Here is a 17160-nt window from a genome sequence, read left to right on the forward strand (position 1 = left end):
GGCCTAAAAGACATGAAACCAAAACCCTTGGTGATGTTAGTAAAAGTGCAAGGGGTGATACTATCACATCAACTTGAGAATTTGCACTTGAAAACCATTTTCAAAACAGTAAAATGTAGTCGTGGTAGTAAAATGTACAATGCTTTTATACACACCACAATATATTTTCTTGTACAAATTGCAATAATTCTCAAAAGCAAATTAATTGGTTTTAAAAAAATTTGATTTAGTCTTTGTTCCATTTTTCTATTTTTACAAGGTTTCTTCCAAAAATATATTATTGATTCTATTCGTAAAATGGATATAAAACTTAATTATATAATCTTTGCAATTATTATAATAATGTTAATCTTAAAATGCTACACTTTACAAAACCTTCAACAAGAAAATAATACAAAAAGTGACCCAACAAATAAGATCTAACAAATAAATGGGATGCCCAATTATCACTATTTTATTTTCTTTAGTATTAAAATGAAGATACTTAACAAATAGGATCTAACAAATTAGATGCCCATTTATTTTTACATAAATTTTCCCTATATTAAAAGGATAGTAAATTACTCAAGCATCAAATAAATTACTCAAGCATCGAAGTCAAGTTGGAAAGCCCTTATTTCCATTGGTGATAATTCTTTTATAGGCTATCCATCTTTTATTATTTTTTGCTAAGAATCTCATGGAGGTATTATCCATGTTTTCTACTTTTCAATCTAATCTCTTCATTTTCGGCCCAATTGTTCCTATATTAATTTTCCTTTCCTTCGTATTCAAAGAAAGAGAAATTACTAAGCATCAAACTCAAGTTGGAAAGTCCTTATTTCCATTGGTGATAACTCTATTATGTGTTCTCCATCTTTTATTGTTTTTTTGTTAATAATTTTATGGGAAGTATTATCTTCTCCTTCCACTTTCCAATTTAATTTCTTCATTTGTGACTTCTCCATAGCTGCAGAAAGATTAAGCTCCACGATCTTTTTAACCTGCACAATCATGAAAAAATTGTTTCATCAATTAATATGGTTGGTTATAAGGAACATAGTACTTATTTTAATTTTAAGATGGCTAAAAACCCACTCATTTCAAATAAAAGGGAAAATAACAAGAAAATAATTTATTTTATCTTATGAGAAAAAATTCTTACTTTTGTAAAGAAAAAATGGCCAAAAAGCCTCGTAAAAATCACAATTTTTATTTTTTTTTCAAACCTAAACTATTTTATAAAAGATAAAACATTAACACTTAGTGTCCTATTAAATTATAACTATAATAATTTAAAATTAATAAGTTAGAATTATATGTATATATGAATTATACATTTACAATTATCCTCGAAAATGTACATAGCTAAATATTTAAATCCATACATCAACAACGATATTAAAGATGTGAATCCAAAGCTTCTTACATGCAAATTCATTTGCATTCAAGGTAAAAAAAAAAAAACTTCATATGTAACTGAAAAGCACAAGCAATGATAGTTGAACGTGAGCATGCACGCTTAAGGCATCTGCAAACCAAAAAAAAGGAGAGATACAAGACGAAAGGATGAACAATAAAATAGGCAAACCATTGACAATGAGAAGCAAACAAAAGAGAGGACAGCCAATGCTGTTCTTGTACCTTGCGGTCTGCAAATAGTTTATAGATATCAACAGTTACTGTCTTCGAAAAAATTGCACTTTCGCCAACCTGTGCATGCACAAAAAGCACTGTAAGTACTGAAGCTGCCACCTATCAAATTTCTTTCGGCCCCTTCGCTCTCATCGAGTCTGCTTGTTGCGGTCAGTTGATTAGATAATAAAAATTAGTACAACTACGGCATTTTCATTGTCATGATCTCTATGTAATGCAAGGAAGGTGACAACTACTACTGAGTTGTTTCGTACCTCATAAAGATGTGCTAGACGCAATAAGGTTTGTTGATCCTCCAGTTCCTGCATTCAAGATTGCATAATTATGTGTGTGAAACATAGACACTAGAATGTTTAATGTTTAGAAATCATGAATAGGCATATAGCTTTTAGGTTTATTCCATACTTCAAAAAAAAAAAAAGCCTTTATTAGTAAGAAAAGGGTAAATTACATTAATGTCCAGAAATGACCAAATAGGTCATCGATGGGTATCGAAAGCACCACTTATAATGATAAGTCAATGCAGAGTGTTGAAGGTAACTCATAAAGAATAAAAATATGTGGAACTAAAGATGAGAGCAGAGCATACAAAAGGGTCGCGTGAAAATACCTGTAGTGTAAGGATGGCGACATTAGGTGGTAGCTCATAGTCTTCTGCCATGGCTGAATATTGAGGTTTCTTTATCTGATTTTGTTCACTATCCTGTTCCATTAAATATAATGGACTTCCTTAGTGCTTTATTTGTCATTTGGATAACCATAAGCAGATAAGGCCGCAACAATTTAATTTATCATATTAAAAGGAGATATTTTCTTCTCTTGAAAACACCATGAACATTATTTCATAAGCACTGGCTTGAATTGAAACAAAATATTTAGGTTTATCCATTGCTGGGATGAAGTAAACAAATATCCAAAAAAATTGAAACCTCCTTTTGGGTGCCTTAACTGGCAAGGGAGAGCGCCATTTTCCTAGAATAACTGGGAGACTTATCTCTTAGCCTCCTCAAAATTGTTAACAATAAATGGAATCCCAGTAAACTTACTGGTATTATGGCAAACGAAAATTGAAGAGGAAGCAGTGCTTTCTGTCCCTTTGTACGCCTCCATTCTGAAGCTTTTCCCACAGAATTGACACTTAGATAGATTCTACCTTGAACCTGCATCATCAAAATAATAAATATATCAATGCATATGCCATTGCCAGAAGAATGCTATTAAGCGGCCCTAGGTACTATGGTGTGTGGTACAGAAATTTCAAAATATTTTACTGACAATAATATTGTAACATTATTTATATATTTACAAAAATTTGATTAAGAGTTTATTTTTTTTAGAGATAAAGAAAATGGTTAATGGTGAAGATTCACATTTTCTTATAAATTACTAATAAAACATTTTAGGTGATATAGTTTTTCTTAAATAATAACAATAAATTACCTTATATTTTTAAATAACAATTAATAATAACAATCTCAGTACTAATTTAACAACTCAATTATTTGATAAATTTTCTCATCGTGTTAAAAAAAATATACATACTAAAAACAACCATAAGTAACACTTACCACAAATACTATAACTTGCTCTGAGAAGAAGAATTGTATGTAATGAAATGAAATGAAATGTTATTTTAAGGTCCACGAGACTAAAAATAGTCTATGAGACCATTAGTTCCCTGTTTTTCACTTTTTGCAATTCAATCTTTTTCCTATTCAAATTGACGATGAGCTTGCCCGACCTTCCAACAATCCCCTCGCTAAAAAGACAATGCCAAGAAATTGATGCTAATATGTTCTCATAATTTTCTCTGATGTCTTTGAATGCATCACATTCCAAAATGAAATGTTTTTCCGATTCATTGCTTCAGACGTGCAAAATGTACACACCCATTCTTCCCAAGCTTCTTTAGGCCTTTTCCAAAGTCTTGTTTCACACCGAAGTTGATGCAAGTTGGTTCTTAATTACGAAATAAGAACCTTTGCCCTCCACGAAATGCTAGCTCCAATGAACTCTTTTTGTCGTAGATCACACGTAGGGTTAAATTCCTCAATGTAGTATTTCTTCTTTCTACCCAACTCTTTTCCCCATACCCTTTTACGAAACTTCTCCATAACAACATCCTTTATCTCTTTGTTATTTGTGGGACAGGCATTGAGGTAGATATTCCATTTTTGCATCCATGTGTAGTTTTGTTTCATCCATGTTTTCTTTCTTCAAATCATGCCTTTATTGAAGATAACATTAGGCCATCTACCTACTCTCATTTGCTCAATTCTTTTTATAAATCGTATGAGCCGCACCATAGAAATTGCTTCGATGGGAGTTGTTCATGTTTCACTCAACATTATCTCATAAGGTACTAAACTTTTTATTTTGAACTTCCTCATGGTCAAGCGTTTTTGGATTTTCTCAATTTGTTTCCCTTTTGAGATGGGGGTGCTACTAGCCCACAATTCACTATAACATCACTGGACAAACTAGTAGTCCAAAAAGAACTTTAATCGTTTTCCAATCCCATAACTCTGTTGCTCTACATCTATTTTGAAAAGCATATAATGCTTTCCAGCCTCCTAAAATTCTCTTCTTTCTACAATCCTCCCAAATGAGTTTGTTGTTGAAATCAATCCCGAGGTACTTGTACTCATTTACTCTTCAAGAATGTTGCCTTCAAAGAAGAAAGTATGTTGGCTCTGCTTCCTTTTATTAGGGAAAATCATTGTTTTGGTCTTGCTAGTATTGACTTGCATCCCCACTACTCTACAATATCATCAGCATATAAAAGAACCTTTATCACAAACTCCCCCAACCGAACACCATCTCCACCTTGCAGATTTAGCCACTCTTCCAATTTACCAATATATAAACCAAAAAGAGTAGGGGATAAAGGGAAACCTTGCTTGACTCCAATGTCACTTCTAAAGCTTTCTGAAATACCTGCTGAAATTCTAATCTTGACTTTCACTTCTTCCTAAAGTCTATGGACAATTGCTCTATAATGCACAAGAATTTGAAGTTCTTCCATTCTACGCCACAACTTATCTCTAGGGACTATGTCAAATGCTTTTTTGAAGTCAACAAAGCAGCAAAATACTTCTTCTTTGTCCTCCCAAACCTTTTCAACAATGTGTCTCAACGTGATACCATGATCCACTATAGAATGCTTTGGCCTAAAACCTGCTTGTCCTCTTGCCCTCTTTTCTTTTACTTCTGCCCACTTACTAATTCTGTTTTCTACCATGCTGCCAAAAAGCTTTGCAAACAAAGGATTGATCATAATTGTTCTATAGTTGGATGGATTATTAATGTCTCCACTTTTAAAAAGGGGTATTGCTAGGCTAGTTGTCCAGTCTCTTGGGAATCCTTGCTGAATGATGTTGTTGAATATTTCCATGATGTGTTGTGCAAGAGCGTTCATTCCCCATATTAGATACTCTGCTTGTAGTTCAACCAATTCCTTTGCCTTTCTTGTTTTCATCTTCTTAATTCCATTCTCCACCTCATGTAACGTGAAGAGCTTTGAAGTTGTGTTGATCCTAGGGGGGCTCTACCTCAGATTCTTTCTCATAGAGTTGTCTTGCATATTCAAACCATTGATTGGCTGTAATATTATTTTCAATTTTCTTCTTATTTGGTTGCAGTTCCTGCCAGAAAATCTTTGGATTATTCTTGCTTAAATATATTTACTCTTCTCTCCTTGTTTGCATGAACTCATCTTTTTTCCTTTTTAGTATATGCTTATATAACTTTACATTCATCTTCTCCTTTCCTGCATTTTTCATGGTTCTCCTTGCCATTTTGCATTCCTCATCAAACCAAGCATTTATAGGAAAACAATTTGACTCTGATTTCCTATTTTTTGTTCTTTTGCACTTCTCAAGTGCACTTTGAATTATATTTGTTAACTCATGACTGTTGAAGCTTTTGAAACCGGTTTTCTCCTTCTGAATTAATCTCTCTAACATTGTCTTGAAGATAGTACAATTTTCTTGTGTTAGAATAATTTTGCCCCTTGATAGTGATTGTCGAGAGCATTGGGTTTTCCTCCTATGCTACCTTTCTTCTAACCATGATAACCTTATATAAATTGGGTTATGGTCTGATTTAAAGTCCCAAATATCCTCTCCAATATTAACTTCATCTATCTTTTCTATCAAGCTTTGTGAATAGATCACATAGTCAACGACGCTTGCCCCATTGTATGTGTTGCAAATGAAGTTCCCAGACCTTTTCCATCTATCTAGACCATTGCAAATAATTAAGTTGAAAGCCCCACATAGTGTAAGCAAATCCTCTCCAAAATGACTGCTAACTTTGTCATCTTCTGAGCACCTCACCCACTGGGGATTCTCCTCTTTAGTGAGTCAAATAGGATTTTTATCCTCTTTGCAACAAAGAATGCTAGCTTGATTATTTGTTGTTCTAGCATTGAAATCTACCACGAAAAGAACTTCTCCTTGCTGAGAGTACACGAAAATATCTTGTTTTAAAGTTGCCTAGGGATCCTTGTTGTCAAGCTCCTTATTTTTGTAAGTTTTCGAGACTTGAGGGGCAAAATAGCATGCTGCAATTCTTATGTGATTCTCATTCTCTGATATTTTCAGCCATAAATATTATTTATTTACATCTTCTTTAATTAATTGAATGTGATGACCTTCTTTTTATTTAACTAAAACTAGTATTCTCCCATACCCTTTGCCATTTTATGCTACCTTGTTCCAAACTGCCAACTTCAAATAACTGTCAAACACAGGAGTTTTGCAACAATCTTGTTCATGAGTTTCTGTGAGACAAATTATGTCTCTACCTTCCGCGATAGGCCCTAACCCAGGTCCCCTCATCCAAGGGTAACCTCTACAATTCCAACAAACTAAACTTAGGTAGACTTAGGTAGACTTGGGTAGATTTGACTGCTACGCAGTTTGGCACATAAGACTCAAATTTGAGTCTTCACCCCTTTTCATCCATGTTGCTCTTGTTGTTTTCGTCCCTATTATCGAATTCTTTGTTTTTTCTTTACTGCCAGCTTGCTGCCCTGCTTTGCCTAGAGGCCCAAACATTGCAATAACGACTTTACCATTGTATAACCATGCCCTTTTCCCTTCATTTCTTGTTGTTCTAATTTTTTCCACTTCATCCCTTCTCTCCTCTTGTTGTTTTTTGGTTAAATCTTCATCGAGGAAGAAGTGTGAGCCTTTCAAGAGTTCCTTTTTGCCCAAAAGCTGGTGTTTGTCTTGTACGCTTTCCATGGTGACTTTTATGGGTCGAGGTCTCTCTTCACATATCCTCCCAACCCTCCTTGCTTGGAGAATTTGCCCTTTCCAATGTAGTTTCTCTTTCATAAAGTCTCTTGTCAAATTGAGAGTGCTTTCATTCTTCCCATAATCTCTTATTCCCCTAATAATAAAGTTTGCTTCCCCGTCTTTTCTTTCTCTATGTTCTATTTCTTGTGCTCTATGAGCACTTGCATCTTCTTCTTCCTCTATCCTTCTGTAACCATTGGCGTCTTCAACTCTAGCTTTGATTCCTTTTGGACTGTCCTTCCTAATGTTTCTTTTTGCCTTCTCTTTGGAAATGTCTGTTTGCTGAGATACTTGTGTATCTACCTGAGTTTGTTTAGAAATTATCACATCCTTGTTTGTTGTTATTAATTGTTTCATGCTTTTGCCATGTTGCCTTGATGCTTTGCCATTCTTGTTTTCCTATCTCTAGAGCCTCTTGTAACACTATTACATGTTCTTTTAAAATTCTATTACCTTCCATTAGATATTGGTTTGCAACTGTGATCTCTAAAATTTTGTGGTCCCTTTCCTGTTCTTTGGCTTCCAAAATCTCCAACCTTGTCCTGACCTTCATCAGTTCTTGGACATATCATTCTAATAACCAAGTAAGAGGTGTAGATGTGGGACTGTAAATGATTGATTCTTCTTTATTTTTGTTGCTCTTATTTATTATCTTTCCCTGGATCGATTTTCTTCTCATTTGTTCCCATTTAAGGCGAGCAAGCCTACACCTTAAAATGCACTGATATTGCTTTGCATTTACTCAAATCCACTTTCCTGTTTTGTCTGTTGAAGTAATTTTGACTTGACCCAAATGATTTGTTTCCACAAAACCTGAGATATCCTTTTCATTTTTAGAATTTTTAACATTTACTTGATGTACTCGTTGCTTCTAGGAGTTTTTTTGATCAGTTGTTGTAGCAAGTTTATGAATACTCCTTGAAAGTTGGGAATAAGATAAAGGTTTCTTCTTATGCTTGGCTGGACAAATATTATTTTTGACAGGAGTTAAAACCTTGGCAGCTAGATCATTATCACTTTGGATTTGCGGAATGAAGCCACCAACCTTCCAGGTTTTCCGATCTGCCTGTCCGACTTTTCCCAAAGTGGAAGAAGGCAAAGTAGTTGCCGCCCCACCTGTGCTTTGGCCTGTCGGCATGAGATCTGAAGTAATGAGGTCCACCAATGTCATTCCTGCCTCCAGATCCTAACCTGTAGCCATGCTACCTAGCGCCCGCTGGTTCTTCATGCTTGATTTTTATCTCAATGTCAACTCTCTCCTAGAGTCAAAACCCCACCTACTCTACAGGGTAACTTCTTCGCGAAAATCTTCGGTATTTGAATGATATTCCTTCTCTGTCACTGAGGTTTTGTCTAGTTCTTCCCATGCTTATGCTCTACCTCAAGCTTTTAAAGCTTCTGCCCATTCCCCAACATTGCCAACATAAGAAACACTTAAAACAAATACTATACCCCTAGGAGAAGAATCGTATGTATACATGCATCGAAGTTCTATTCCACTTCAAATGTCAAAGGTGTAGTCTACAATTGACATATTCCTCGACTTCAATAGAAATCATTTATATTCTACGCTATGTATCTTTGTTATTTTCCACTTGGATGATTACAATTTCCCCTCCTTGTAATACCAATGGATAAGAATGTTATGGGGCCGATAACAAGCCACACCATTCCAATGGAGCCTAAACCTGTGAGACCACAGGAGTCTTCTACCCCTCCGACGATACTGTTGTGGAATTGCTAACTCAAATCCTAGGACAGGGTTCACCTTTCCAATGAGCATACCTTTGTTCCTCTACAAGAAGAAGCTACTTTCCTAAGACGATGAGACACGTGGCACATCAACTTTTGTCGCTCTTGTATTTGGGGACAATCCTCTATCACAAGTTTCTTCACGAAGAATCAAATGGTAGAGGATATAGAGGGGATGATCAACAGGAATCTAGTGTTTTCGCCTCATCTTCTATAGATAAATTCAATTGCGCATGGAGGCACCTTCCCTTTCCTTTGCATCTTCCTTCGAGGAATCCTTTCTAGGCATTTATATTGTTAGCATCCGTCCAAAGCAGTTGCTCTTGTATTTGGGGGCAATCCTCTATCACAAGTTTCTTCACGAAGAAGCAAATGGAAAAAGAGACACATCTTTAGAGGGGATGAGGGGATGATAGACAGGAATGTAGCCTTTCCTCCTCAACTTCAACAAATAAATTCAATTGAGCATGAAGGCACCTTCCCTTCCCTCTACATCTTCCTTCGAGGAATCCTTTCAAGGCATTTATAGTGTTGGCATCCTTTCAAAACATTTATATTGTCTAAAGCATTTATATTGTCATCTTCAAAGAGTGGTTTAGGTATTATTTTATTTTTTCTATAGTTTAATTTAATTGCTCTAAGTTTTGGAATTTTTTGGTATATATATATATATATATATATATATATATATATATATATATATATCAAATTTGTTCGAAATTCTATTAAAAATTGTTGGAATCATAATTTATATTTGTGAATTTTGCATAATTTGAATGTTTCAAAAATTTTCTTGAGTGTTGAATTCATTTATACATTAAAACAAATTTTAAATAACATAAAAACAATATCCTATTAAAAGTTATTTAGCCAAATTCAAACCAAAAACTCCAAAACATAAAATAATTAAACAATTTCTTTTCTATTATTATTTAGATTCTAAATTATATCCTTTCCTTTTATATAGTGGCCATCTTATACATCACTAATATATTCATAATTACTGATTCATGTTCAAATTTGAATTTCAAAAATTCACCTTTGTCATAACCTTAACCATAGTATTTATTGATATTCATTTATTATCCAAACATATTGGATAGGTTAACATTATAATAATTTAATCCAAACAGATTTCTACTTATATGAAATCTATTATATATAAATATAATACTCGTTGGGTGGCATAGGTATATAATTTGTGTGGGGCCTGTGGATGGGCTATTTGCTTTGATGTGAATGGCCGCTAACTGCGAAGGGATTACGTATTGCAGGATGCCTGATTTTTTATCACCCTTCTAGTTCTGGCAAGCCGTATCCTATGAAGAATTTCATTATTCTTCATTTTTAACATTTTGATTGCAGAGTACCTTGAACGTAGCCGTTCATCTGAATATTTACAGAGTGCATTTATTTAATTTTCGAAATAATTGAATACCAACAAGTTCCTGTGAAAAACAAGGAATTTACATATGAATTTAGGCGTCGGGACGAACTTGAAAGCATTTGTTTGTCATTCTTTGATATTCGGGAAATAGCAGAACACGGTGGCATGTTCATATTATCGCACTTAGCAGATTCATTTATCTATTTGGGTTATTTGTTGCACATTAATAGAATTATTATATTTTATTTGTCTCCTCTGGTTTTTCCTTCCGCATTTGTCTATGCGAATCTTCCTCTATGCATTTTTCTAAATAGGGTTCTTACTTTTTGCGACCATGTCTTTTTCTGTTGCGATCATTTTACGATACTTCTAGCTTCACTCAAATTATTAGGTGTTGTTAGCCTGATAATGGATTTTAATCTCGAAAAATACCATTTTAATAGTTGATAATGTATAAAATTGAGAAATCTAATCATTAAGGCTTCAATCATAATTAGATTGGTTAATTGTTTTTGTTTGGCATAAAATGACTGCGGAATAAGGCATATAATAGTATAGGTAGGTTTGGTTTGTTGAGTGGATTAAGCGGTTGAGAGATTTTCTCAACAATACTTTCTTAGTTTGAAAATTTTTAGATTTTATTAGCACTATATATGTGGGAGGTATTTTGATTTTGTAGTGTAATATATGAATTGTTTTTGTATATAATCTGGGCACTGTGAACCTTTCTCAAATTCCTAAATTGGTATGAGAGCCTGTTTTGGCTTAATTCCCTTATGGGAAGGCCAAGAAGATGTGAGAGGCACGAGAGCTGATCCTCTGTACATAAATTAGCATAGCATAGGTGTGTGTTTTCTGTTGTGATAGAAAATATTTTTGTGTGTTGTTGTCTTTGTAAGTGTAAGCTTGCAATGTGGAGTTGTGAATTGCACCACATTAGGGGAGTTTTGAGGTATAAAATGGGTCTCCTAAAGAAATTATAAAATAATAGTGGAAATAATAAAATAAGATTAGATTACATCATCAAATTTTGGAAGGAAAATAAAAAGTTTTTTTTCAATTCGTATTTTCAACTTATCTCCTTATGGGTTTATTCAAATTTCGAGCGACAACACTCATTGGATGCAAAATTTCATTCATCATCAAAGGAGTACCCATGTTGCATACTTTCGATGGACCTTGCTACATGAGAAATGAGAAATTGAAAGACATGATTGCAATCACATTTTTTCATGTATTTCACATTTTTCATGTCGCAGGTTCCATCGAAAGTATGCAACATGGGTATTCCTTAGTTGAAGAATTAAATTTTTCATCCAACGAATACTCACACTTGAAATTTGAGTAAAATCTTAGGGAGATAAATTGAAAATACGAGTTGAAAAAGTAGTTTTATTGTTTTATTATTTTTTAATCTTTTTACTTTTTTACTCCAAAAATGGTGAATCTGTTGGTATTATGATTCAGGTTTGGCGCTATGGCACAGGTGTTGTACTTGATGGCAACTCACTCAAGAGGCAGATCTCTGTTCAGGCTCTCAAAATCATAGAAAATGAGATATCCGCAGGTGAGCCTAAGAAAAGCTGCGGACCCGCAGGTACCCCGACCAAGAAGTGCGGACATACCCGCAAGTACTCTGTTCAAAAGGTGCGGACCTCAATTTCACTCACTTCAATGCAGAGAAGTGCGCGCACGTGGGAATTCTTATGAATAGTCCGTGGTATTTAGTCCGACGTATATGATCCTATGATTTTGGTCCGTGGTATAGCATCTAAATTATTGAACCCCGGTTTTCGGTCCCTTGTATCGGTTCTCTATGGTTTTGACCCTTGGTTTGAGTATGGGCTTGCCTATAAAAAGGAAAGGAGATCATTTGGCTAGACACTTTTGAATATTGAATATCTTAAGATCTGAAATTTTGGATGATCGGTTTAATAACGCTAGATCTAAATCAAGGTGAATACTTTAAATTGTAACGCGGATCTATCGTGATCTCATTGGCGTATGATCAGATCTGTGGATCTGACAGTCTGTGGCACGTTGGAGGACTAATAAATTGGCTCTATTTGGAGGTCCGCAGGCGATCCACAGCTCAGGTGCGGAGGTACGCAGTGCAGCAGAAGGCGCAGGTGCGCAGGTACGCAGTGCAGCAGAAGGCACAGGTGCGGAGGTATGCAGCACAGCAGAAGGCGCAGGTGCGGGGGTACACAGAGAATCAGAAGGACCAGGTGCGGAGGTGCGCTGTCGAGCAGACAGTGCAGGTGCGGATCTGGGCAGAGGTACGCAGTTCAGCAGAAAGGCTAGGTGCGGAGGTACGCAGAGAATCAGAAGGATCAGGTGCGGAGGTGCGCTGTCGAGCAGACAGTACAGGTGCGGATCTGGGCAAAGGTACGCAGTTCAGCAGAAAGGCTAGGTGCGGAGGTACGCAGAGCAGAAGAAGGATCAGGTGCAGATCTGCGCAGTCTAGACACAGAAGAACTGCGGATATTCGCAGGCTTCTATTGGTGAAGTTGCGGACCCCTTTTTGAAATAATTATTGGCTGCCTTTTATCTATTGCTGCAGAGTTCTGGGTTTAGATTACTGGTATTGCTTTTCTGTTTACAACATTTTGAGAAGTTGGGTGATTCATTGGTTGATTGTATAAGAAGATTGGTTGATTCGCATGTACTTGATAATTATTTGATGATTTTGGATCCAGTCTGAAAATTAATGAAACGTGGTCCTTGGAAGAAAAGTAGTAGAAGAGCTAAGGGGGTTGTAGCTCCCTTCCAGGAGAAACTGGAAAACGAGAGAGGGTTGTAGCTCTCTGCAGGTTGCAGCCTGTGTACTGGTAAAAGACTGCACCAGAACAAAATCATTGTAAAATAAGTTTCTAATTGAAAGAAGATAGAGACATATTGCAGAAGGTGGTTTTCACCCACATTGGGTTTCCACCTTATATCTGGTGTTCTTTGGTGTGACCATCTGTTTTTCTTGTTCTTGTTCTTTATTATATGGTACTGACATACAAGTTAATGATCAATATCTGAAGAATAAATTAAAGTATAAATCTGGAAGGTATATTGAAAAAAATTTGATAATATTGATTCACCCCCCTCTCAGTATTATTTCCAACAATTGGTATCAGAGCCGGTCCTTCTGAAGAAGCTTGATCGCTTGAAGGAAGATCCATCATCATGAGCAACTACGAGAGAGAAGCATCTATCAGGCCACCAATTTTTGACGGGACAAACTTCGTATATTGGAAGGTAAGAGTTACTGTCTATCTTCAATCTCTTGGTACAGAAGTCTGGGATATCATAGATACAGGGTACACTTTTCCATCAGCAACTCCTACAGATCCGGCTGAGAAGAAAAAATATGAAACAAATGCAAAGGCTGTCAATACTCTATTAGGATGTCTATCTCAATCAGAATTCGTGAAGGTTATGCAGTATAAATCCGCAAAAGAAATATGGGACAAGATTGTTCTGAGCTATGAAGGAGATGATCAGGTAAAACGAGCAAAACTTCAAACCCTCGGAATTCAGTATGAAAATCTCAGAATGCACAACGATGAAAGTGTCGCTAACTATTTCCTTCGTGTAGATGAGATTGTTAATTGTATGAAAAATCTGGGTGAAGAAATAAAAGAGGCTATTGTTGTTGTCCCCTAGGTTTGAATCTAAAGTTTCTGCAATAGAAGAAAAGGAGAATCTACGAAACCTTACCATGTCACAGCTGCACGAAATTCTGACTGCTTATGAAATGAGGAAAGGAGGACCATCAGATAGGAGAGAAGCTGCCTTCAAGGCTTCAGGCAAAGGAGATTACTATGAGTCAGGACACGTGTCAGAAGAAGAAGAAGAATCAAATTTTGTCAAAAACCTTCAACGGGGTGCTGGACGATTCCGAGGTAAGTTACCTTTCAAATGCTTTGCTTGTGGAAGAGTCAGTCACTATGCTGCCAAATGTCCTCATAAGGATAAGATTGACAAGGGGAAGGAACCTGTTAGATGGAACAAGAAACAAAATGCAAATAAGAAAAGCTATTACACTCATGAAGATAGTGATGGACTTTCAAATAGTGATGAAGATGAACGAGGTAATAATTATAAACTTTTAATGGCTTTTGAAGATGATGATTACATGGATGTTGTGGATGAAGAAGGTCTTTATGAAGAGATTTCTAATCTCAAAATTTGTTTAGAAGAGAAAAATGTGATTATTGATTCTCTGCAATGTCAACTAGCTGAAAGGGAAAAACATCACGAAAAATTGGAATGTGAAATTGTTAGTCTTAGAAAAGAGATTGAGAAAACAAAAGCTCTTAATCTTAAATTTGTTAAAGGATCTGAAACTCTGGACGAGATTATCAATGTGCAGCGTTCTCCACTAATCAAGACAGATCTGGGATATAATGGAGAAGCATCTCAAGCATCCACCTCCAAAAGTTATCTTGATGCAGCAAGGAGGAGCGAGCAAAGGCCTAATAGAAATCATCAGGTAAATCAGGGACAATTTACCTCAAGAACGAACAAAGACTATCAAGAAAATCGGGGCCAATCGACCTTAAGGACAAACAGAAGCTACAACCAGCCACAGGTAAAATCTTCCCAATTTGCCTCAAGAATGGATGTCAGTAGAAACTACAATCAGTTGGTTGATAGATTTGATAATCGCAGGAGTTTTTTCAATGGCCAATGTTTCTCTTGCCATAACTTTGGTCACAAAGCAGCTCAATGTGTTGCCTATAAAACAATCATGACTAGAGAAGCTCAAAAACAAAGAAGTATGACTGGAATCACGAAAAGGACCTATAACAACTTTTCCGCCCTTGAAAGTGAAATTGAATGTTCTATTTGTAATAACTTCGGTCATGAAGAGTCTGAATGCAGGAGCAGGTTTCGGAAGACAACTCAGAAGGAACAAACCTCAAATGCCAGAACATGGAGAATGAAGGAACCGCAACCAGAAAGATGTGGGATAGCTTTATATGCAGAAGGACAGGAAAATCAATGGTACATCGACAGTGGATGTTCGAAGCATATGACAGGTGATAAAGAAAAACTTCAATCATATAGTGCTTTAGAAAAAGGAAAGAAAGTTTCTTTTGGAAATGATACCCCTACAGTCATAAAAGGAAAAGGCACTGTTCAGTTGAAAGAAAAAGTCAAGGCTGGAAATGTTTTGTATGTTGATGGCTTGAAGCATAATCTACTGAGTGTCAGTCAGATGTGCGATCAAGGAACTGAGGTAATATTTCGATCAAATGGATGTAGTGTTCGTGATCTTGATACAGGAAAAACAGTGATCAAAGGCATAAGAACTCCAAATAATTTATACATATTTGAAGAAGGACAACAACAATGTTATTTGAGCAAGAATGATGAACACTGGTTATGGCACCGGAGGTTGGGGCATCTAAGCTTTTCACAGATAAGGAAAGCATGCAAATACCAGGCAGTTCGTGGTCTTCCAGACATCAGAATACCAGACAATACAATATGCAAATCATGTCAGTTTGGTAAGCAAACCAGAACTAACTTCCCTGAGAAGGAAGGATCAGCTAGCAAGCCTCTTAAACTAGTCCATACAAATGTATGTGGTCCATCTAGGAAAAGGTCACCTCGAGGAGAAGAATACTTTATATTATTCATTGACGACTTCTCCAGGATGGTTTGGATAGGACTTATGAAGCACAAAGACGAAGCCTTCGAAAAATTCAAATCTTTCAAAGCCTTGGTTGAAAACGAATCAGATCACGAAATTAAGTGCCTCAGGTCTGATAGAGGTGGGGAGTTTACCTCAAATGAATTTTTCGATTTTTGTGAAGAACATGGAATAAGAAGGGAATTCTCTACAGCTAGGACTCCTCAGCAAAATGGAGTAGTGGAAAGGATGAACAGAACGGTTCAACAAATGGCTCGTGCTATGCTTGATGAATCTAGAACTCCCGCAACCTTCTGGGGTGAAGCTGCATTTGCTGCGGTCGTTATTCTCAACAAAACAAATGTCTGGGTGAACAACACTCAAACTCCTCATGAGCTCTGGTATGGTGAGACTCCTTCGGTAAAACATTTCAAAATCTTTGGAAGCAAATGTTATATTAAGAATAATGATGAACATCTTGGCAAATTTGAACCTAGAGCAGATGAAGGGATTCTCCTTGGTTATTCTCCTCACAGCAAAGCATATAAGTGTTACAACAAAAGACTTGGAAGAATAGTTGACAGCATTGATGTAGTGGTTGATGAAGAAGGGAACATTCCTAGGCAAGTAAATTATGAAAATATCGAAGAGGATGAAGATCATCCTTTAAATCAGACTGATGATGAAGAAGAACCTCAAGAGGCACCAGAGGAACAGATAAGGATAGAAGAGAAGACTCCATCCAGGTATGTTCAAAAGAATCATCCAGAATCTCAAATCTTGGGGCAAAAGTAGGCAGGCGTACAAACAAGAAGAACAATTGCAGAAGCTTCAAGCTATTTGGCATTACTCTCCTCCACTGAACCACAAAATGTAAGAGAGGCATGCAAAGATGAATGCTGGGTCAAGGCAATGGATGAAGAACTTGAGCAGATCGAAAAGAACAACACTTGGGAGTTGGTTCCTAGACCAAAAGATAAGAATGTCATAGGGACAAAATGGATCTTCAAAAACAAGTTGAATGAAAATGGGGAAGTAATTAGAAACAAGGCCAGACTTGTTTGTAAAGGGTACGCCCAACAAGAAGGAATAGACTTTGAAGAAACTTTTGCTCCTGTTGCAAGACTTGAGGCCATCAGAATGTTCCTTGCTCTCTCTAGCTTTCAGAAGTTCAAAGTATTTCAAATGGATGTGAAATCAGCCTTTCTGAATGGAGACTTAGAAGAAGAAGTGTACATTGAGCAACCAGATGGTTTCATTCTTGGGAATGATCCAAATCTTGTATGCAGACTAAAAAAGGCTCTCTATGGTCTTAAGCAGGCTCCAAGGGCTTGGTACTACCGCTTGGACAAATATCTTCATCAACAAGGTTTTTCAAAAGGGTCAGCAGATAGCAATCTTTATATAAAAATTGAAAATGACAAATTGCTAATACTTGTTGTGTATGTAGA

General features: G+C 36.2%; 1 protein-coding gene across 1 annotated transcript in view; it reads right to left on the bottom strand.

The window, feature by feature from the left end:
• Positions 1-484: 484 nt before the first annotated feature.
• The window catches only part of LOC149225745 (alpha-mannosidase-like), a 69533-nt gene continuing 52857 nt past the window's right edge, over positions 485-17160 (bottom strand). The window contains exons 4-8 of the mRNA XM_089375141.1: positions 2682-2795; positions 2246-2338; positions 1890-1937; positions 1624-1692; positions 485-983 (exon numbers count right to left, since the gene is read on the bottom strand). Coding sequence (XP_089231267.1) covers positions 789-983; positions 1624-1692; positions 1890-1937; positions 2246-2338; positions 2682-2795 — 519 coding nt within the window. The 3' untranslated portion in view covers positions 485-788. The remainder of the gene's footprint in view (positions 984-1623; positions 1693-1889; positions 1938-2245; positions 2339-2681; positions 2796-17160) is intronic.

Source organism: Pinus tabuliformis, chromosome J, assembly GCF_031772625.1.
Source record: "Pinus tabuliformis cultivar Carrire ecotype Pingquan chromosome J, CPIR1, whole genome shotgun sequence".
Taxonomy (NCBI): domain Eukaryota; kingdom Viridiplantae; phylum Streptophyta; class Pinopsida; order Pinales; family Pinaceae; genus Pinus; species Pinus tabuliformis.